Consider the following 20,973-nt stretch of genomic DNA (forward strand, 5'->3'; position numbering starts at 1 on the left):
TGTCCTTAAGAATTTAACTCTCCCAAACCAGCTTTAAATTTCCATTATTATTCTTTTTGTTCTCTGCCTATCTGTCTGATTCCAGTGAGCATCTTAATGCATTATACTCCACTTGCACTGACCACAGCGGACAAATGGGCGTGGTTGAGATCACACAAACCCCACCCCCTACCCAGCAAATCACATTTGGCTCCATATGTATGAATGTCTGTATGACATTTACTGAATGAATTTAATTCCGACAATTGACTAGATTTTAACATTCATTAATTTTTCATGACCATTTATTCGTCATTTGGTTACTGCTATATTACATTATATTTTAATTTTTAGTCTTTTTTGAAAAAATATTTTCAGCATTATCCTTATGAAACATGTTTAAACATGTAATATACTAATATAATCGCAGACACCACTGGTATGTTGTAAATAGTGTGTACAACTCAGTTATGATGTACATGGAAGACTAAAAGAAATTAGCAATTGAGTACTTTCTTCAACAGAATAATTGTTTTCAACTTTTGTATTTTGCTTTTTATACTGGCAAATAAACGGACAATCCGGGGTCCTGAGTTCTCTTCCGCGCATGTCAAATAACACGTGCCGTAGATTCGGTGCCTCCGCGTGTTCATCTTTGTCAAAGGCACTACACCGCCAATACATTATTAAATTTTTCATATTACAGATTATAAATGGGAGGCTTGCCAAAGAGAAAGGTAACTTTCGCCGAAGACCGCTCGTTTAATTTGTGACGTGGTCGACTTGCTAGCTAACCGTGGAGCAAATGGCGTAGTTTATTTTTGTTCGCTTATGCAGTTTAATAGAAATGATGTAGCCAAACTCGTCTTCAATCTGTATATAGTAGGTATGTAATGTTATAATGGAGCTTTTGGGTGTGTTTTACAGTATGAGAGCGGCTCTGCCACAAACTATATTACCAGAAACAAAGCTCGCAAGAAGTTGCAACTAAGCCTTCCAGATTTCAGGTACATTTATGTATATATAATTTATAAAAACGTCACCACATTGTCATTATAAAACAACAGTCCTACAGCTTGTCTTGTTTGGATTTTCAGACGACTCTGCATTCTTAAAGGCATTTACCCTCACGAACCTAAGCACAAGAAGAAGGTGAACAAGGGCTCCACTGCTCCAAGAACATTTTACCTTCTCAAAGACCTTCGCTTTCTTCTGCATGAGCCAATCGTTGGTAAATTCAGAGCGTACAAGGTAATGGTCAATATTTAATTTAACTTGATGTTGGCAAGTGATATTTTTCATCCCCGTCTTTAACTGTACCTGTTTTCTCTGTAAAGATATTTGTCCGTAAACTTAAAAAAGCTTACGGAAAAACAGAATATTCCACAGCGGAAAGACTTAAGGCGAACAAGCCAACATATAAATTGGACCACATTGTCAAAGAAAGGTAAGAAGTGGGACTAACATTTTAGCTAGATAATGTTGAGTGTGAACCCAAAATAAAACAAATTCTAGTATCGTAGTGTAATCAACAAATTGTGTTTCTTACTATTATGTCATAGGTATCCTACATTCATCGACGCTCTCCGGGATGTTGAAGATGCACTTTGCATGTGCTTCCTCTTCTCCACGTTTGCTCGAACTGGAAAATGCCATGTGCAAACCATACAGCTTTGTCGCCGTCTGACTGTGGAGTGGATGAACTTCGTGATAGCCTCTCGTGGCCTTAGAAAGGTCTCAGCTTTAACAAAAATAAAACGTGCAAAATGTGTTTTTTTTTTGTTAAATTACTCCATTGTTAATGTCATGGTTCTGTTTGCTGCAGGTTTTTATCTCTATCAAGGGAATCTATTACCAGGCTGAGGCTATGGGACAGTTAATTACGTGGGTGGTTCCATATCAGTTCTCCCATGACGTAAGTGCATGTTAATGAAAGGTAGCTTATTGCTGGCGTCGGGTTGAAACCTTGCATCTCCAAAAACGTCTTTGTTCTGTTCTGCTCTCTCAGCACCCTACTGATGTTGACTACAGAGTCATGGCAACTTTCACAGAGTTCTACACAACTCTCATGGGCTTCATCAACTTCCGACTCTACCATTCCCTCAATTTGGTTTACCCACCAAAGGTAAAATGAAATTTCAGGCTCAATATTGCATTAGAGGTTGTCTTTAGAATTAGTACAGACCAAAGTTTTGTTGTGTAGAATTAAATCAAACTGCAATGTTGTCATTTTTTATTTAAATAAACAATGGGAAATCCCACTTATCACTTTTTTAAATTTACTTTTTTCATTTAGCTTGACACCAAGGCAGAGCAGGAGTTAAAGAATGAAAACGAGGAGGACTATGCTTTGGATTCAGAAAGCTACTTGGAGGTGAAAATCATTGTTAACCGAATCAACTCCACCTTTGAATTTGTGATATCAAATTATACGTTCTTCCATACAGAAACTCTCTGCCTTAAGTGCAAGTCTGGCCCGGGTGGTTTCTTCTTCAGAGGAAGAAGCTCAATTGGATCACTTTCCTGTTGACGAGGTAAAAAAATACATTTTAAAAAATCGAGGCTTCCCTCGATTATCGCGAATTCACTGTTCACATGTCTGATCTATGTTAACTGCGATATTCGAGGGATCACTGTAGACTGCCTCTGGTGTTTACGTCGAAACGACGCCACCCTAGCCCTGAAATGCATCCTGTTCCAAAATGACCCTACTTACGCTTTTTGGTATGCAGGTTCACACTTTATAATCTGATGTGCAACCTTTATTTTGATTGCCACATCACTGAATATCACCCCTCCAAATACTGTACACTCTTTAATGTCATTTCCATCCTTGATACCATTACTGTATATGTGAAGAATGAGTGAGTAGATCAAATAATTAGTCTCTAAGGAGAGAGGTGGGAGGGTCACGTACTTAATGCCAAAGCTTTTGGAGGTGTGAAACTGGGGAATACATGTGTTTGGTTGCCAGGGATGAGGTGAATCCTCACCTTTTGGCTGTTCCAGTTGACATTCTGCTTGCAGCTAAACCAATTTTCGTGATTGCCACAAAAAGTCCTCTCTTTTCATCTCTTCCTGTCTTTAGTGACTGTTTCCACTTTGTGTCTTACCTGACCGATCAATTTTTAGTAGATAGATTCCTCTTCTAAACATCGCTAATCCATCCAGTCAGTGATGTTTTTCCAATGAATTCATTCCTGTTTGTGTCCTTTCTTGTCACACCAAAAAAGAATCTTCAGCATGTCCATCTATGCTTAGTTAACTTTCCACCTTGTATTATTTGTTGAGGTGGAATTGAGTTCATGCAAGTGCATTCTTTGTGTAAAATGGAACTGCTCTTTGCATTTTCAATCAAAACGGAATTGAAGTCGTTGCATCTCGAATTTAAATAGAATAAATGAATGCTTCCTTCAGGCGGACATTGAAAAGATGCAGGAAAGCGAAAAAGAGCAGAAGCAACTGGAAACCCATAAGAAGATATTTGAGGGCTTGAAGTTTTTCCTCAATAGAGAAGTACCCAGAGAGTCTCTGGCATTTGTCATCAGGTAAGTCAGAACAACTCCACCGAAACTCAGCCACCTTGAAAGCCAACTAACATCTACTGCGAAAATAACGCCCGATTTCAACATTGGCAGGTGTTTCGGTGGCCAGGTGTCCTGGGAATCCTCTGTCTGCATTGGCAGCACATATAATGTGACTGACGAGACAATCACACATCACATTGTTGACAGACCCAGTGTTCCCACGCAATATATCAACAGGTAGAGTATATGTCCTTTTTCCCCCCACTGTGAAGAGCAGAAGTCTTCAGCACTGCGTGACCCTTCAATGCTGTTTCATTTCAGATACTATATCCAGCCCCAGTGGGTGTACGACAGTGTCAACGCCAAAGTAGTCCTTCCCGTAGAGGACTACTTCATGGGGGTCACTCTTCCACCCCACCTGTCTCCATTTGTGGTGGAGGAAGAGGGAGACTATGTTCCTCCAGAGAAACTGAAGTTAATGGCGTTGCAAAGGGGAGAGAAGCCTGGTAAGAAATGTTGTATTTGTTGTTTGATGGTGATGAGTGGTATGTGTGCATAAATACTCTTTGAAATTTTCATAGCCCAACAAACTGAGGAAGAAGAGAGTGAAGAGGAGGATGAAGAAGAGGAAGTTGAGCAGGAGGACAAGGTAGAAGAAAATAAGATGAAGAAGAAGAAGCGGCAAAGATCCCGACCCAAGGTTTATAACAAACCATCTTTCTTGTCGCCTACCACCTGCTGCTTAAGAAGTAATTAAAGATAGTATTCACATTTACAGATGACAGTGACTCCTGGAAAGTTGAAGGTAGAAGATCCAGCTCAAAGAGATCAACAGCAGAAAGCGGAAGAGAAGCGCCTTGCCATCATGATGATGAAGAAGAAGGACAAGTATCTCTACGACAAGATCATGTTTGGAAAAAAGAGAAAAGTCCGAGAGGTTTGTGGCATTTCTTATTGATTCAGTATGGATTTCTGCCACGCCTCGTCAGTTTGCTCACGATAAGTCTCGTCTTTCTAACATAAAATGCATTATTTACAGTACCTCCCCTCTTATCATTCCTGTGTGGGAATGTTAAACACTTGAAGCACGTTTCTTTCTTAAAGAATGTACAGTCCATGTGACCTCTGAGTCAACTCTTTGCTAAAATAGGTTTTGTTCTCATTGGACTTTTTTGTCCTTTGTTACAGGCTAACAAGCTAGCTGCTAAGAGGAAACTTCACGATGATAATGAAAAGGCCAAGAAGAAAAAGTTCAGAAAATGAATGATGATAATGATCGGTTCACTTCAAGATGTCAGCTTCCGTGGACTCCCATTGCTTGTCAAGTTCCAATGATCTGTAAAAGCGACTGTTTATATGCTTTTGTCCCATAATTTTTCAAACTTGTTTTAACTCCCAAACAATGCAAAATGGTTGCAATTACCAGGCAACACATTATTCAATAAATTTTAATATACTCGGTGTTTAGCCTTTGTTTGTTTCTTCATATGAAACTTAAAAGAGGATTATGTTGAAGCAGAACACAAATGAATTGAATGGTGCATACCACATTTGCGAAGGTGCCGTAATGTTCACTGCCCTCTTGAGATGCTTCTGGTGGGCTCATCCCACCCGGTGCCATCAATATTCTCATTCAGTTGGAAGTGCATCCCCTTGACCCCGATCTGCATTCCACCCATGCCCACCCAGTTCGGGTCTCAGCCTGGCACTATGTATGGGTGCCTGAAGGAGCGCGATGGGTGCTCAACAAAAGACATAGTGTGGAGCCAGTAGTCCGTCTTCATACAATTCGGGATAAACCACAATGACTGGGTCAGACTTTAGCAGGCATTTCAGATGTTCACAACAAAACTACTTGATCCAAAGCAAGCAGTTCTTGTCTTTTGAACTACCTTACTAATCTGCATGTTTGTAGGAAATTGGGTTGTTTGAGTCACCAGTGCTAAAATGCACAGTATTTCCCCCAATGACGTTCCCATTAAAAGACAACCTTTAGTTGAATAATTTTGCAATTGTTTTCCCATGATCTATGTAACAATTTGTAAACAGAAAATGTAATAAACACTGGAAGGGTTTATTGAATTGTTCTTTTGTGAAATTTATATAGTAATACCTTGACATGGGGGTTTCTAAATATATGAGAAATTTGAGATAGGAGGAAAATTCAGGGCAAATTTTTGCCCTGAGATAGACAAATTTGACCTACAAATTGAATTGAATTGAATGCTTTTATTGTCTGAAGTGGGTCTCATATTGAAATGTGTATTTTTCCTGTTTATAGTCATGACTCCATGAGTCTCAAGCTTCCCCTTAGTAGAGCTCTATCCTGTAGCCAAATGTGCCCTTGAAGACCTGCAACATTGTCATTATCTTCTATTTGCCGGTTCATAAGAAATAGCTTACTGTATGAATGTATGAAGTAAGGGAAAATCCCATCCCTGTTCGGTTTCGGGATGCACCCTCTCGAGAGAATAAAGGTGAATGTAAGTTGTCTGTTTTGGGGCATTTGTGGATGACAACCTTGCCTGTGGTTCACCTGCGCCCAGAATATTCTGTAATAAAAGCTTTGAAGTCACTGTTCATTGCCTCCATTTGGACAACCAACATCTTCCACATCCGAAATTAATCGAACATGAGAAGGAAAACTGAGTGCTCTCCTTCAACATGTCATTATACAAGTAGAATGAGATTTAAAGCTTTCACCACGTAGTGCACAAAAAAACAAGTCAAATGAATAATCAATAAATAAGAAATAAATAAGTCCAAGTGAGGTCAGCAGAGCAGGCTTGTTCCGTCTGAAGTCTAGGATGTGTTCCATGGTTTTGGGGATGTTCAGCGCCAAGTTGTTGAGAGTATGCCACTCACTGGGTCTATGGATCAAACAACAAACAAACATATATAATATATAGTATGATAAATAAATAATCATTAAATAGTAATAGATAATTAAGTGCTCAGCACAATAAATTAGTATGAGTAGTAGTAATAAGGTGGGAACAGAATAATTAGAATTTTGTTATATTATATGGGGAAAATTGATTTGAGATCGGAGTAAATTGACCCGGAAACATGGACAAAATCTAATTTCCTGATATCTAAACTTTGGGAAACCTCAACTAATTCCATTGTATCACTAACTCATAATAACAGAATTGTAAATAAAGTATAGTGACTGTTTGTTTGAAAAACACTTCTCAACTATAAATAGACATTGACTCAAAAAAATAAAAAAGTTGAATGACTGGGCCAAAGCAAGATCTTCCATTCTAAACTGCATTGTTTACAGTGCATACACTTCTTGTGTTTGTTTTTCATTAGACTTGAGTGCAGAAGCGCTGAGTGGAAACATCACTACTTAGCCGTAAGTACCAAATCTATTTATTTTTGCATCTAATTTCTGTGCTAAAAAAAAATGATTGCAACTTGGAGGCAGCGCTACTTTATGAATGCCCCGGCAATATGACAATCAACTCACTATTAACCATACATTCCACGTGTAGCATTTTTAGAAGGCGTTTTTCGCGGAACTCGGACATAAAGCAGTCTTGATCAAGTGGTACAATTAGTGCATTTGTTCTTTTGATGCTGATTTTCACCCCTCCTATCAGCTTGCAACTCGGACTCGGGTGAGAGAGCTCAAAAGGCCCTCTGTATGGTGAGCACAGAATAGTGGCTATACAAGCCTCGCCTCCCTCGCTCCATCACTCGCCCTCCCCCGTTTTGTGTTACACTCTCCCTCTCTGACAAGTGCTTGTCCCCTGACAGACCCTGATGTCACAGGGAGACGAGGGTCCCCGCAGAGCTTCATTCAGCAAAATGGCTATTGGATTAGAAAGTTAAGAGGTGGGAGGCGGCCCGAGGCATCAGGTGTGCCTGCATCGGTGCTGTGAAACTGGAGACGTGAGGGGGAGATCTCTTATCTCTGGACATGTGATAAGTCTAGTGTGTTCAGAACATTGATGTCTTTTGCCTGTGCGTATTTCAAGATCAGATGCAAGAGAGACTGCAGGAGCTAGATTAACTTGTTTTTGGTCAATTGGAATACAACGGCAAGCAGCACTTTTTAACAAGTTGGATTTATTATGTTTTAAGGTGAGAACACTCCAGCCTTTACTTTCTGGTCATATCCTTTAATAAGAACATTTTGTACCAGTCTACAATGTGCTTAAACGTCTGGTGGTATTCAAAAGGACAAAATGGCTAATTAGTGTTATTATGAGTTACTTATTACCGTCCAATGAAATCCAGTACAAGATGTACTTTAATAAGATTGACTTACTTTTTTTTTCTAACTCAATTTTTAATTTGAGGTACATAAGGTAAGGACAATCCAAATAATAATTACAAGTTGCCATTAACCCCAATTGGACTGTTGGCTATATATTAACAAATTAAAACCATTATCATCACTTCATGATGCCAATGTAAAAATACATCCGTTTTCTCTAAAGGCCGCTATGTGTCGTAAATATGCGCATTTAGTCAGAGTTAAACACAAAACCATGTTTAAAGTAGAATTGAATGCAGATAAGATAAATATAATGGATATCTCTGATGATGTGACCTTGCAGCAGTATCAAGCACTTTAATGCAAACTTTCCAAGTTTTTCATTCACATTATGTCATTTGTTGTTTTTCAGGTAACATGCAAATTTGCTGGATCATGGCATTAAAGCACAGAAGACATTGGAAGTTCATGTGCAAACGTCTGGTTTTGGGAGTCCTACTGACCAGCAGTATTATCTTCCTTTACTGCTTGTCCATGCCCCATGTACCACTGAGCCTGACTGAGTATGATGCAACCAACACATACTATATACTGCAGATGTAAACACAATAAATACATGATTCATGTGTACACAAGGGAGTTATGTGTATACAGAACCTACTATATGCTGTATTATAGTAAAGCTTTATGCACAGTTTATATTATCCATATACATGTATTGCACTCACTGGATTCTTAAATACAGCTTTATACGTAATATGAAGTCAAATATGAGCCAGTACTAATACTACGATTGTAAAAAAAAAGCTGTATATATATATTTTTTTAATTTAACAGTGTAGATTTTGTTCATAATTTCGTATTATTTCGATCGGAGGCCCCCAAATGACAAAATGATGTCCAAAGAATTGATATCGTATCTTCATGAACTCAGTGATTTACACCCCGAATAATGTCGCTGTCTGATAAAAAGCATGGCGTAAAGTAGACTTGACTTAAAAAAGACTTTCATATTTTCATTGTAAATGTGAAAGCTTAGGCCATATTTGGTTGTTGATGCTTATTATCAAATTAAACATGCAGATTTTCTTTTTTTTAAAAGTGTCTTGTTTATTTCTGCAGAATTCCAGTGCCGTTCTCCTGCGCCCATCACCCGTCTCATCTGACCACCAGACCGATCAGCAACAACTCACAAAAAAGCGGGATGTGCACTCCCAAAGTGGACATCATGTTCATGAAGACCCACAAGGCGGCGAGCAGCACCTTCCTCAACATCCTTTTCCGCTTCGGAGAGAAGCATCAACTGAAATTTGCTTTTCCCGACAGCAGGAATGACTTCTCCTACCCGACCTTTTTCCAGCGTTCCTACGTTAAAGACTTCAAACCCGGAATGTGCTTCAATATCATCTGCAATCACATGCGCTTCAACGCGCCCGAAGTGGCCAAGCTGCTCCCCCTCGACACGGCTTACGTCACCATCCTCAGAGACCCGGCGGAGCTTTTTGAGTCGTCCTTCCACTACTACGGTCGGACGGTCCCTTTCACCTGGAAGATCGCGGGAGACGACAAGCTGGCCGAGTTCCTCCGTGACCCCCACTACTACTTTGACCCGGAGGGTTTCAACGCGTTCTACCTCAGGAACCTGCTTTTCTTTGACTTTGGAGTAGATAACACGCTAGAGGCGGACGATCCGCGGGTGGACGAGGCAATTCAAAACATCACAGAACGTTTTCGGCTCTTCATGCTGGCAGAACATTTTGAAGAATCTCTCATCCTGCTCAAGGATGCTCTCTGTTGGGAGATGGACGACCTGGTCTTCTTCAAGCTCAACGCTCGCAACGGCTCCACCGTATCTAAACTGACGCCGGACCTGAGGGCCAAGGCCCTCGAGTGGAACGCTCTTGACTGGAAGCTGTACCGCCACATGAACCGCACCTTCTGGAGGAGAGTGGACGCGTACGGACGCCGGCGCATGGCGGAGGACGTAGCGGAGCTCAACAGGAGGAATGCGGAGATGGCGGCCACCTGCATCGAAGGGGGTCACGCCGTCGACTCCGGCAGGATCCAAGAAAGCGACATGCAGCCTTGGCAGCCCATCGGGGAGAAGTCCATCATGGGATACAACTTGAAGAAGAACATTGATGAGGCCCACGTGAAGTTGTGCCGTAAGATGTTGACACCAGAGATTCAATACTTGACTGAGTTTGGAGTCAACCTATGGCTCACCAAGTTGTGGGGTCACGTTAGAGATATCATTAACTGGTGACTAGAAATAGAAGCGTACTAGTGTGTTGCCATTGTTTCCCAAGGACTAATATAGCAGAGGTTCTCTGATATTTCAATCATCCTAACCGTGTTAGGATTTTGATAGGCACTTGAAAGAAATATTTCACAATCTTAAAGCACTGAACTGAGTTGAAATGACATGTTGCACTCTTGTCTAGTCCCTTATTGAAATACATAGTAAATTGTTCTTTGAAAATTTAACAAAGAAAGCAAAACAAAGTGTCGAAGATATTCTTTCCATCTCTGCCAACTTGTGTCTATGGACAAAACTAATAAAATGTTATGTGAATTGTAAAAACACAAAATTCTGGATTACAAAAAAGGTGAGTCCTTTTACTTGGCTCTGCCTTCATACTGTGAATTATGACATGCCATTTTTCTGTAATAAAGCTTGTAATATACACCATGAATATTGTACAACACATTTTTTTACCGTGTTATTTTTATGAATTTTATAAATGCTTGAGGTATTTGCTTTTGATGACCAACCAGGTCAAGTTTTGACCCTGAGTTAATGTGTCCATTCACAGTATATATAGAGCTATTCCTCCTTACACAAATAGTCATTAAGAAAGTAATAGCAGTATTTTGTAATATCTCAATATGCAAGGTTTGAAATTTATTGGACAAAAATACATTCATAAATAAATGACATTTATCACATCTCAAATGAAGTAAAGTAGTCCTAATCATCAATAAAAACACCTGTGACTTTCCAAACATTTCAGCACCAGGACATTCTCAACTGTAATTGGATAACTTATTGTGATTCCTCGAATTAGATTCGGTATTAGAGTTTAAACCAGAGTTTAAATATTCGAATGTAAAGCACAGTTTTGGATTTTATTTGGCAGTGAGAATGTGGTGAAACGGGAAAAAAAAACAATCTTCCAACCACTAGGAGTAGTCATGAGCTCTGAGCCAACAACGGGGGCGCGGCAGGGCGACTTTACAGTAATATGACAGGTCTCCCGTTTGCGAGTTGTGCCTTAAATTGTTGTTGTGTTTGCTTAAATACAAGTCAAAGTTCAAAAACAACAACGAACCGATGTGCTCAGATTTTATCGTTATGTTTCGTAACCGATCCTATTGATAGCTTTGCCCTTTCGCTTAGTAATTTAGCATTAGCTTTGTAGCTAGCGCTTGTTTTTAGCATCGATCGTGTAGCGAGCTGCTATCGGGAAGTTTGAGTTCCATAGTGTTTCAAAATGACATCAGCTACGGATAATCTTCCCTGATACTCGTTGGTTGGGTGGAGAAAAATGGAATGCAAATCAACCAAAGTGGCTCCAAGTGTTGACTTTGACCACAGTTGTTCCGACAGCGTGGAATACTTGACACTAAATTTTGGTCCTTTTGAGACTGTTCACCGTTGGAGAAGGCTTCCTCCGTGTGATGAGTTTGTTGGAGCAAGGTAACGTACTGAAGGCCAAAGACACAATTCATTCATTCATTTTCTGAACCGTGTTATCCTCAACAAGGACGCGGGGGGTGCTGGAGCCTATCCCAGCTGACTTCGGGCACGAGGCGGGGGACAACCTGAATCGGTGGCCAGCCAATCGCAGGGCACGCGGAGCCAGACAACCATTTATGCTCATAGGGGCAATTTAGAGTGTCCAACCAGACTACCATGCATGTTTTTGGAATGTGGGAGGAAACCGGAGTACCCGGAGAAACCCCACACAGGCCCGTGGAGAACTTGCAAACTCCACACAGGTGGACTGACCTGGATTCGAACCCAGGACCCCAGAACTGTTACGCTGACATGTTAACCACTCAAGGCTGCCTAAAGACACAATTGACAAGTAAAAACCTATCACTTTGTTCAATTTGCGTCTTCTTTACCTCCATCCAGGCGCAGTAAACACACTGTTGTGGCATATAGGGATGCTATCTATGTGTTTGGGGGAGACAACGGGTGAGTAGAACATTATCAGAGGTATTTTTAATACTTGAATGATGTTAAAATTGTGTTTCCCACCAGCAAGAACATGCTGAATGACTTGCTCCGTTTTGATGTGAAAGACTGCTCTTGGTGTCGGTAAGAATTGGTCATGAAAATATTAGATTGTTATACATTATTGTGACTGTAATATATTGCAAAGGGCCTTCACCACGGGAACCCCACCTGCTCCTCGTTATCACCATTCAGCTGTGGTGTATGGCAGCAGCATGTTTGTTTTTGGTAAGTTTCTTCCTTAACTCATTGGTAGCAATAGTTCAGTTCAAATGGATATGTGCTTTTAAATATATTCCAGGGGGCTATACTGGAGACATATATTCCAACTCCAACTTAAAAAATAAAAATGATCTCTTTGAATACAAGTTTGCCACAGGACAGTGGACTGAATGGAAAGTAGAGGGGAGGTAATGTATTTTTGAATGCTATATAAAATATGAAAAGCATTTGCGATTTAGTAAATATACATTCCAACTATTGTGTTTTATCTAGCTTGCCAGTAGCTCGCTCAGCTCACGGAGCTACCGTTTACAGTGATAAGCTTTGGATATTTGCCGGTTATGACGGGAATGCCAGGTATGTTTCGTTTCGTTTCGGCATGTACCTTTTGATAAGAGTGTCCACATTCATGACATGTTGTTCACCTCATGTAGGTTAAATGACATGTGGACCATCAGCTTGCAGGACCGAGAGCATGCATGTTGGGAAGAGGCTAGTATTTAGCATCACTGAGGGTAGAGCCAGCTTTAATAATTTTACGTGCTGAGCTCAGTGTTTTTGCTTCACTATCAGATCGAGCAAAGCGGTGAGATCCCTCCATCTTGCTGCAACTTCCCCGTAGCTGTGTGCCGTGACAAGATGTTTGTGTTTTCGGGCCAGAGTGGAGCCAAGATAACCAACAACCTCTTCCAGTTTGAATTCAATGGCCACATGTGAGCCTAATCAATGCTGTTAAATATGACTTGACTTGCACCCTCGATAGCTTAAGAGACGTCGTCCCCGCAGGTGGACCCGCATTCCCACTGAGCATTTACTGCGAGGCTCTCCGCCCCCTCCCCAACGGCGCTATGGCCACACAATGGTCGCTTTCGACCGCCACCTGTATGTGTTTGGCGGGGCTGCTGATAACACTCTGCCCAATGAGCTGCACTGCTATGACGTGGACTCTCAGAGCTGGGAGGTGATCCACCCCAGTCAGGACAGTGAGGTATAAATTGCCAAGAGTTGAATCAGTGGTACATCATCTCTATATTTTCCAGACATGTCTGTATGACTTTCTAACATGAATTGCACCCTTGCCTTCTCAGATGCTAAGTGGGAGGCTCTTCCATGCAGCTGCTGTAATTCAAGATGCTATGTACATTTTTGGGGGGACTGTGGACAACAATGTCCGCAGTGGGGAGATGTACAGGTTTCAGGTGGGCACGTTTTCATTCTCTGAAAACATGCATGAATACTGGATCGGATCCAATCGTGTGATCAAATCCAATACTCCAAAAGTAGCCTTATCCGTCGCTGTTTCTGGTACTGAGTGTCAGACCGAGGCAGCCTTTTTAAGTGTTGTCAAAACAAGTAGGATCGATGCAACTCCAGTCTCACTTTATTATATTTATCTTGTTCAATAAGTCAAAAGACGGTGAATAAAATTTTTGCAATATGTAATAGTGGAGAAATACATAATAGCTAGGTGAACTCTGAAAGAAAGTGCAACTTATAGTTTGGAAATCATAATTATTTTCTTGATGCATATATTTCTTTGCAGTTTTCATGCTATCCAAAGTGTACCCTCCATGAAGATTATGGTAAATTGTGGGAGAATCGTCAATTCTGTGACGTGGAATTTATTCTAGGAGAGGTAGGTTTCTTTTAATTTCCATTTACTGCACAAGTCGGCTTATTTAATAGTAAATCTTATTTTTCTTTTTTAGCGGGAAGAACGAGTTCTGGGACATATAGCTATTGTGACAGCAAGATGCCAGTGGCTGCGCAAGAAAATCCTGCAGGCTCGGGAAAGACAGCGACAGGTCTGGAGATTTTTTTAGAATTTTGTGAGGGGAAAAAAATCTGCAATAGTTGAAGACATGTATTAAGATGAATTGCCTGTCTTGTTTTTAGCGGACCAAACAGGACAGCAGTGAGGAGAGTGATGAAGGGGCCACAAGAGGAGGCACTCACAAGCTTTCAGGCAGACAGCCAATGCTGGAAGTATCTATCAGGGAAGCCGAAGCCCAGCCTTTTGAAGTCTTAATGCAGTTTCTCTACACAGACAAGATTCAATACCCACGCAGAGGTAGTATTGTTCTACCTAATAGTTTTGTTACTATACATGCACTCAGCCGCCATATCTTGTCAAACCAATAGTTTTAAAAGAATATGGCAGTCATGCCCATTTCTTGTATTATTAATTATGTCAACATTTTAAAATGTCAAACTCGGTGACATGCAAGTTTCACTGAATTTGTATGAAGATTTCACAAACAATGTGTTTCATTTGGGTTTCCAGGTCATGTTCAGGACGTTCTCCTGATCATGGATGTTTACAAACTAGCCCTGAGTTTCAAGCTCTCCCGCTTGGAGCAGTTGTGTGTTCAATACATTGAGGCGTCTGTCGATCTGCAGAATGTTCTCAGTGTTTGTGAAAATGCAAACAAGCTCCAACTCGACCAGCTAAAGGTACGTTTTACAAACCATGGCGATTCTTTAAACTCTTAGATTTAATGTCACCACCCACAAGGCTAATGATATTTTCACGAGCAAAGGAAGTTCTCTTCATGTCTGCAAATTCTATTTCTCTAGGAACATTGCCTTAATTTCGTGGTGAAGGAATCCCACTTCAACCAGGTGATCATGACGAGGGAGTTTGAACGTCTGTCCACGCCGCTCATCGTGGAGATTGTCCGACGAAAGCAGCAGCCTCCTCCCAGGCTGTACTCGGACCAGCCCGTGGACATCGGCACCTCGCTGGTGCAGGACATGAAGGCTTACCTGGAGGGAGGGGGCCTGGACTTCTGTGACATCATCTTGCTGTTAGACGGGCACCCTCGACCCGCTCATAAAGCCATACTGGCGGCTCGTTCCAGGTACAGAGCAGGCTTTTGTGTGCGCTGACAGTGGGGCTGGGCAAAACCTTTGGCCGTGATCATCAGCTTTACTCTTTAATCTTTCAGCTACTTTGAGGCCATGTTCCGGTCCTTTATGCCAGAGGACGGGCAGGTAAATATCTCCATCGGTGAAATGGTTCCCAGTAAGCAGGCATTTGAGTCCATGGTACGCTACATCTACTATGGAGACGTAAACATGCCTCCAGAAGATTCTCTGTATCCTTATCTCATTCAAAAGCCTCATTCACATTCAGTGCCGAAATTTAGCCCTATTGAATCACAGCGCAAAGAAATTATGGATAGAATCATCATCATCACCATATTTTGGGGAAGGCAATGAGAAGACAACATTTTGGAACGTGTAAGGCTAAAGATTTGTGCTGTAAATTAGCAGTGGCTTCCAGGTTAAAAGTCGCTTCAATGAGTGTAAATACAAATGTCACAGCAGTGCCTACTAGTGATTCTATTGTAGAACTGCATTGTACACTTGCTCCACTTGATTTGATGCACGAGCACAAGCATGCAGTACAAGAGCTGTCAAAGAGCATTTGAAACATGAACATAATTTACTACAGGAAAAATATTGTGTTGTTAATTTAATATCCTTCGCAGTGTCATCAAGTGCAGTACAAAGGCCACTGTTGAGGGTGTCTTATCCTTGACCCTTTGTGAAACAGCTATCTATTTGCTGCACCATATTATTACGGCTTTTCAAATAACAGGCTGCAGGCTTATTGCAAGCAGAACCTGGAAATGAATGTCACTGTGGAGAACGTCTTGCAGGTATTTCATTGGAGGGTGACGACAGCGCTTGTGTAGGCCCAGCACATTTGCACATTTTGTTTTTCTCGGTGCAGATCCTCGAGGCGGCCGATAAGACGCAGGCGCTGGACATGAAGAAGCACTGCCTCCACATTATTGTCCACCAGTTCATCAAGGTGGGTGGGCTCGTATCCGGCGCCCTGGGGGCTTGCTGCCCGCTCGCTGCAGCTGAGCTAACCTCGTAGTCGCGTCGTCTTTGCAGGAGACTTGACACTGTTGGCCCGCTAGTGGAAGAAAAGTAGAGAAGGAGAGTGTTTACAGGGCGGCCGGCTGAACAAGCACCCCCGCGCTTAACCGCGAGGCCCAAAAAACGGCTGTCTTATATTTTAGGATTGTTTGTTTAACAAAAAAAGAAAAAACCTCAGCCCATGTCACTTGCGATTTTTATTTATTATTATTATTTTTTGGGTGTTGCTTTTTATTTTTCAGCATGAACCAATTGAGCGCTGATTTTTCCTCATTTTACTATGTTTGACTTCTCGTCTTTTCCCCCCCTTTTAATTTTTGCTCTCCTCCCCTCCCAAAGGTATCCAAGCTCCCCAACCTGCGTTCTCTCAGCCAGTTGCTGCTGTTGGACATCATTGAGTCTCTAGCTACACACATATCAGACAAGCAGTGTGCTGAGATGGGCTCCGACATTTAGGATCATGGCAAGAGATCTGCACTTTTATTTTTATCCTCCTTTTCCAATATCTGTTTACAATTTCTCCCCGCCATTCCGCACCTCATATAATCAACGTCGTTTGCATAACATAACATAGCATAACATAACATAGCATAACATAGCATAACATAGCATAACATAACATAGCATAACAGTGAATTTGAGTTTTTATTCATTTGAATTATATTAGTGATGTTTTTTATTGATATTCGACTCATTTCTAAATGTACGGTACATTTTAACATTTTTCAAATTTTCAAATACCCTCAAATTTATTTAAAGCTTGGTGCTTTGTTCCTTACTGTGCGTATCATTGTGTCAAGCCGTTTTATTTATTTTGTATACAACAATAGCTTATAGCTTTTTGCATGTTTATTCTGCTATTTTCCCCCCCAATTATCATTTTCTTCTTCCCAAAAAATAGTCCACATTGGACCCATTTTCCTTAACAGCTGAAATAACCAAATGATGTGACCTATTATTGATAGTTCAGTATTATTACATTACGCAATTGCCGTTGGTAATATATACTTTCTAATGCTATACTATATTGTGAAAATAAGTATTGACCACTGTGTGTTTATAGTTACCACATCTATCAAACATTACCCATGTTTAACTGCCAATACAACTTGGTGACATTTGTTTAAATTTACCCAAAGGGGTGAATTGCACTGTATTTATACAAATAATAAATATTAAAAAAGCTCCAGCTTTACACTTAACGGCATCCATTTAGCAGATTTAAATGATCAACTGTGGATCATTTCCTACATTAATGCCCCAACATTTGGGCCACAAAACTTCAGACATTCCTTTGAGTCATGTCAAATCACACATTTTAATTACAAAAAACTGGAAGAGCTGGAATGAGTTTCAGACAGCTGCAGAAAGAAGCCTTTTCTTGCAAATGCTTCTTTTCTCTGCTCGTGTTTCATCTGTCCACGAGTAGCCTGGCCCGGGATGCCATTGGCCCTATAGGGTTTCAGTTAAAACAGGGTTCATTATTGTGCTGATGTGGAACACTGAGACAAAACTGTAATTGTGATGTCGTTATCTACTCATCAGTAACATTTTTTTTAATGATAGAGCCTCACTGGGGCTCCATCAGAAGGTAGGCTGGGCTGGGAAGTTTAAGATTGCACAGTGCAGCGGTCATCCAGGTAGCAATGGCTCTTCTAACCAGTAAAGCTATGCAAAGGATGGCTGTTTTTGTAACCTTTGGAGGACTGCTGACAACCCTGATCACCACCTTTCTCCCGCTTTGGAAGACAATGAACTCAGACTTGAACGAAATGGAAAACTGGTACTCGGGGCTTTGGCACATGTGCCTTTATACGGAGGAGGTGGGCGTGCAATGCAAGTCGTACGACTCCATTCTAGCACTTCCTTTGGACCTGCAGATCTCAAGGGTGCTCATGCTGGTGTCGGTATTCACCGGTGGTTTAGCTCTGCTGGTTGCCCTACCGGGACTGGATGGGCTGCGCATGTGTTTGGACCGTTGTGGAAAGAGGAGAAGGTTCCTCATCCTGGGCGGGGTGTTGTCCTGGGTTTCGGGGATCACGGCGCTGGCTCCAGTGTCGGTCGTGGCGTACACCACTGTCGTGGAGTTCTGGAATAAAGGCTTTCCTGACGTGATGCCCCGCTGGGAGTACGGAGAGGCCATGTTCTCCGGATGGTTTGGGGGTTTGGCTCTGCTCATTGGGGGCACTTTCTTCTTTATTGCTGTCTGCATGGCTGACTATGACCTAAAATCGACAAGAGTGACCAACAACTCACAAAGGACACGGGAGTACAGCAAGACAGAGGTTCTGTAAAAAAAGTATATACGTACTGCACAGATAAACTATGCCCTTTTTTAACTCAAGTCGAAAATTGTATGACAAGTATCAACTGGTAATGTGTGGAGCCTTTTTATCTGTAATACAGCTATAGAAGTACAGTTGCATTTGTTTTTATTTTGTTTGTGAGTTATTCATTGTATCTAGAATGTCACTATAAAGCAATGGAATGACTGGGAAAAAACTGACTCTTGGGTGATTTATTCATGTGACATAACACAATTTTTAATCATGACAATTTCATTTTAACAGCAGGTTACCATGCTTCTTCCAGTAACCAGATATATCCATATTATGCACCATTCATCTCAAGTGGCTTTTATTGACTTTTCACAATCGTTAATCAGAAGCAGAACCGCATGATTAGAGTTTTGTCACTTGTTATAATTCCACGAGTACTAATAACTTCCCTGGGTTTTTGTTTTGGTAGAAATGACATCCATTTGAGTATGGAAGCCCTGATTTTTGTGTGTGTTGGATTTCATAGCAGCTGTAATTCTGTATTGAATTTTTGAAGAAGGCAGACGAGGTAGGCCATCGTTAATACACAATACATGGTAGTGATGGTTAGAATTTACAAAATGTCACGCAGCAACTTGCTGACATCGACTGACTGTATATCAATCTGCCTTCCTTATTTCTTTAATGCAGGATCAATCCGACCTGCTGGCAGCTGATACTGCATGTAGTTTCCATATTTTCTTCACTCACCCCACTCTGGGTGTCGCCTTCTGATGCCACCCCATAATTCAATTGAATTGGCTGTCTGAGTACTGTGCCGTTGAGCTCATACATCAAAAGAATCTGCATGGAATTAATCTTGTCTAAGAGGACACATTACACTCTGTCTTAAAGTAAGTAGTCATGTTGTTCAATGAAGTTGGTATGTTGTGTTAAACATAAAACAATACAATCATTTGCAAGTCATATTTGCCCAATATTGGATTGATACACTTACAAAGATTTGTATTATTGTATTTAGCAATTAATAGTCAACTCAGAATTTTATGGCTGCAAAACGTTCCAAAAGCGTTCAAACCTCAGATATGTAAATGCTTATTTTCATTCAAGTAGTAGACTAACATTTTAACTTCACCTATAACCAAACCTTTTAAGAATAATTAGATGCATAAAATCTGGGCTATTTCAAAAGTAAAAATTGTAATTGATTTCTGCATTCTCATTTTTTATATTTGTATTTAATAAACCTATTTGATCAATTTAAAACTGTACAACAGTTTACTTCTATTTTAATATTTCTGAGACATCATTTTTAATCTGTAAAACATTCAACCCTCTGGCGCCATCGTGTGCCTTTAATTTATTTAGCACGAAAAAAAACCCTGAAGAAAAACAACCAATTAGAACCAAAAAGCAGGACAAACGAAGTTTCAATGATATTAACACAAAAACAAGTTCGATTGCTTTTAATTGCAAGTCCTTTTTTTCAGAATTGTTTTACTCAGGTAAATTGAATGTAAAAAATGCAGTCAATTTTAACTATAGATTAAGGGAGAAAACACCCAAAAGACATTCATAATGTAAATGCTGGATGGGCCAGATTATAGAAGACAGCAAACCCGATATTTCCCACAGACCACATTTTGTGTGATGTCCAAACATATGAGCCGATCTCTGAGATCACTTATTGTCTTAACTCATCCCTTAGCCGCTTTCAGACATAAATACCGCAACAAGAACGTGCTCTGTGACCTACAAAACACATGGAATGTCTTTTCAGACATACACTAGGGCCATGTGCTGTATCGTTCCCAGCAAGCTGCTTTCAGACCTGCTGAGTGAGCCAACTCACTCGTTAGGGGTGTACTCTAAAACCAGACTGGACAATGACGTGTTCTCGAAGAACAATGTTTCTTGAACAAAACACATCCTATTAATAAACCAGACACTGTTTACAAATTGAGTTTTTGTGTGACACAGGGCAATTAAGAGCGTTAAACCAGCCTACTGTGCATGTTTTTGGGATGTGGGAGGAAACCAGAGTACCCGGAGGAAACCGGAGTACCCGGAGAAAACCCACGCAAGCCGGGGAGAGCAGACAAAAACTCCATACAGTGAGGACCGACATGGGATCGAACCCTCGACCCCAGAACTGTGAGGCCGGCGAGCTAACCACTAGGGCCACCCAACCGACAATACTTTGTAGATGAAATGCATTTAATCGAGTTGTTTTTCCTCTCAAATTCAGTCGAAATGGATCATATTGCCAAATAGAATAATCTCGCCATTCAAGTGTCTGAAATGTTTCAGCAACAAAATTGCGGAATATAAAAATTTGGTTTGTATTTTTCATTACTTTATGTGAAATTTATCTTATTGTAGATGTGTGCATACAATTGTACTAACGCAATCAAAGAACCTTGAATCAAGTTTTGGCAGACTGTGATATCATCAAATGTTGTATGGTTGTTTAAAAATAATACAATATACTATATCATCCTGAAATTGATGATTTTCATTCCTGGCTGTTATTGCGGAAATTTACCGATGTGAATTTGCGGATTCTGGTCACACCCAAACCTGAATCGGTTCAAACGCAGTCTT

At 40.8% G+C, this 20,973-nt stretch overlaps 4 protein-coding genes across 4 annotated transcripts; all 4 read left to right on the forward strand.

Annotated features, from left to right (window-relative positions):
- Positions 1–550: 550 nt before the first annotated feature.
- Positions 551–4,965, forward strand: pes (pescadillo). Its single transcript, XM_077601509.1, has 15 exons — positions 551–716; positions 907–986; positions 1,077–1,230; positions 1,317–1,426; positions 1,542–1,713; positions 1,805–1,894; positions 1,988–2,104; positions 2,276–2,353; positions 2,427–2,513; positions 3,397–3,527; positions 3,618–3,743; positions 3,828–4,012; positions 4,088–4,206; positions 4,285–4,443; positions 4,695–4,965. Exons 1-15 carry the CDS (start codon positions 693–695, stop codon positions 4,767–4,769), a joined length of 1,707 nt encoding a protein of 568 aa, XP_077457635.1. The 5' UTR covers positions 551–692; the 3' UTR covers positions 4,770–4,965.
- Positions 4,966–7,231: 2,266 nt separating this feature from the next.
- gal3st1a (galactose-3-O-sulfotransferase 1a) lies at positions 7,232–10,430 on the forward strand. The gene is made up of 3 exons (XM_077601813.1): positions 7,232–7,598; positions 8,147–8,297; positions 8,857–10,430. Exons 2-3 carry the CDS (start codon positions 8,152–8,154, stop codon positions 9,998–10,000), a joined length of 1,290 nt encoding a protein of 429 aa, XP_077457939.1. The 5' UTR covers positions 7,232–7,598; positions 8,147–8,151; the 3' UTR covers positions 10,001–10,430.
- Positions 10,431–10,941: 511 nt separating this feature from the next.
- lztr1 (leucine zipper like post translational regulator 1) lies at positions 10,942–17,098 on the forward strand. Its single transcript, XM_077601142.1, has 19 exons — positions 10,942–11,434; positions 11,876–11,938; positions 12,005–12,061; positions 12,126–12,205; positions 12,279–12,387; positions 12,473–12,556; positions 12,634–12,691; positions 12,773–12,912; positions 12,986–13,187; positions 13,288–13,398; positions 13,743–13,835; positions 13,909–14,004; positions 14,096–14,270; positions 14,484–14,653; positions 14,777–15,060; positions 15,148–15,297; positions 15,759–15,864; positions 15,939–16,019; positions 16,430–17,098. The coding sequence occupies exons 1-19, from the start codon at positions 11,283–11,285 to the stop codon at positions 16,544–16,546; spliced, it is 2,328 nt and encodes a 775-aa protein (XP_077457268.1). The 5' UTR covers positions 10,942–11,282; the 3' UTR covers positions 16,547–17,098.
- cldn26 (claudin 26) lies at positions 17,097–18,822 on the forward strand. Its single transcript, XM_077601144.1, has one exon. The coding sequence runs from the start codon at positions 17,737–17,739 to the stop codon at positions 18,382–18,384; it is 648 nt and encodes a 215-aa protein (XP_077457270.1). The 5' UTR covers positions 17,097–17,736; the 3' UTR covers positions 18,385–18,822.
- The last annotated feature ends 2,151 nt before the right edge of the window (positions 18,823–20,973 follow it).

This window comes from Stigmatopora argus, chromosome 5 (assembly GCF_051989625.1).
Source record: "Stigmatopora argus isolate UIUO_Sarg chromosome 5, RoL_Sarg_1.0, whole genome shotgun sequence".
Lineage (NCBI taxonomy): Eukaryota > Metazoa > Chordata > Actinopteri > Syngnathiformes > Syngnathidae > Stigmatopora > Stigmatopora argus.

Excerpts from the sequence above, each read along its gene's own strand:
- gal3st1a (XM_077601813.1), top strand. The coding sequence starts at position 8,152 with ATGCAAATTTGCTGGATCATGGCATTAAAGCACAGAAGACATTGGAAG. Across the intron at positions 8,298-8,856 it reads GTACCACTGAGCCTGACTGA|AATTCCAGTGCCGTTCTCCT; the intron begins GTATGATGCAAC and ends TTATTTCTGCAG.
- cldn26 (XM_077601144.1), top strand. The coding sequence starts at position 17,737 with ATGGCTCTTCTAACCAGTAAAGCTATGCAAAGGATGGCTGTTTTTGTA.
- pes (XM_077601509.1), top strand. The coding sequence starts at position 693 with ATGGGAGGCTTGCCAAAGAGAAAG. Across the intron at positions 2,514-3,396 it reads ATCACTTTCCTGTTGACGAG|GCGGACATTGAAAAGATGCA; the intron begins GTAAAAAAATAC and ends TGCTTCCTTCAG. Across the intron at positions 4,444-4,694 it reads AAAAGAGAAAAGTCCGAGAG|GCTAACAAGCTAGCTGCTAA; the intron begins GTTTGTGGCATT and ends CCTTTGTTACAG.
- lztr1 (XM_077601142.1), top strand. The coding sequence starts at position 11,283 with ATGGAATGCAAATCAACCAAAGTGGCTCCAAGTGTTGACTTTGACCAC. Across the intron at positions 11,435-11,875 it reads GATGAGTTTGTTGGAGCAAG|GCGCAGTAAACACACTGTTG; the intron begins GTAACGTACTGA and ends ACCTCCATCCAG. Across the intron at positions 13,188-13,287 it reads ACCCCAGTCAGGACAGTGAG|ATGCTAAGTGGGAGGCTCTT; the intron begins GTATAAATTGCC and ends TTGCCTTCTCAG.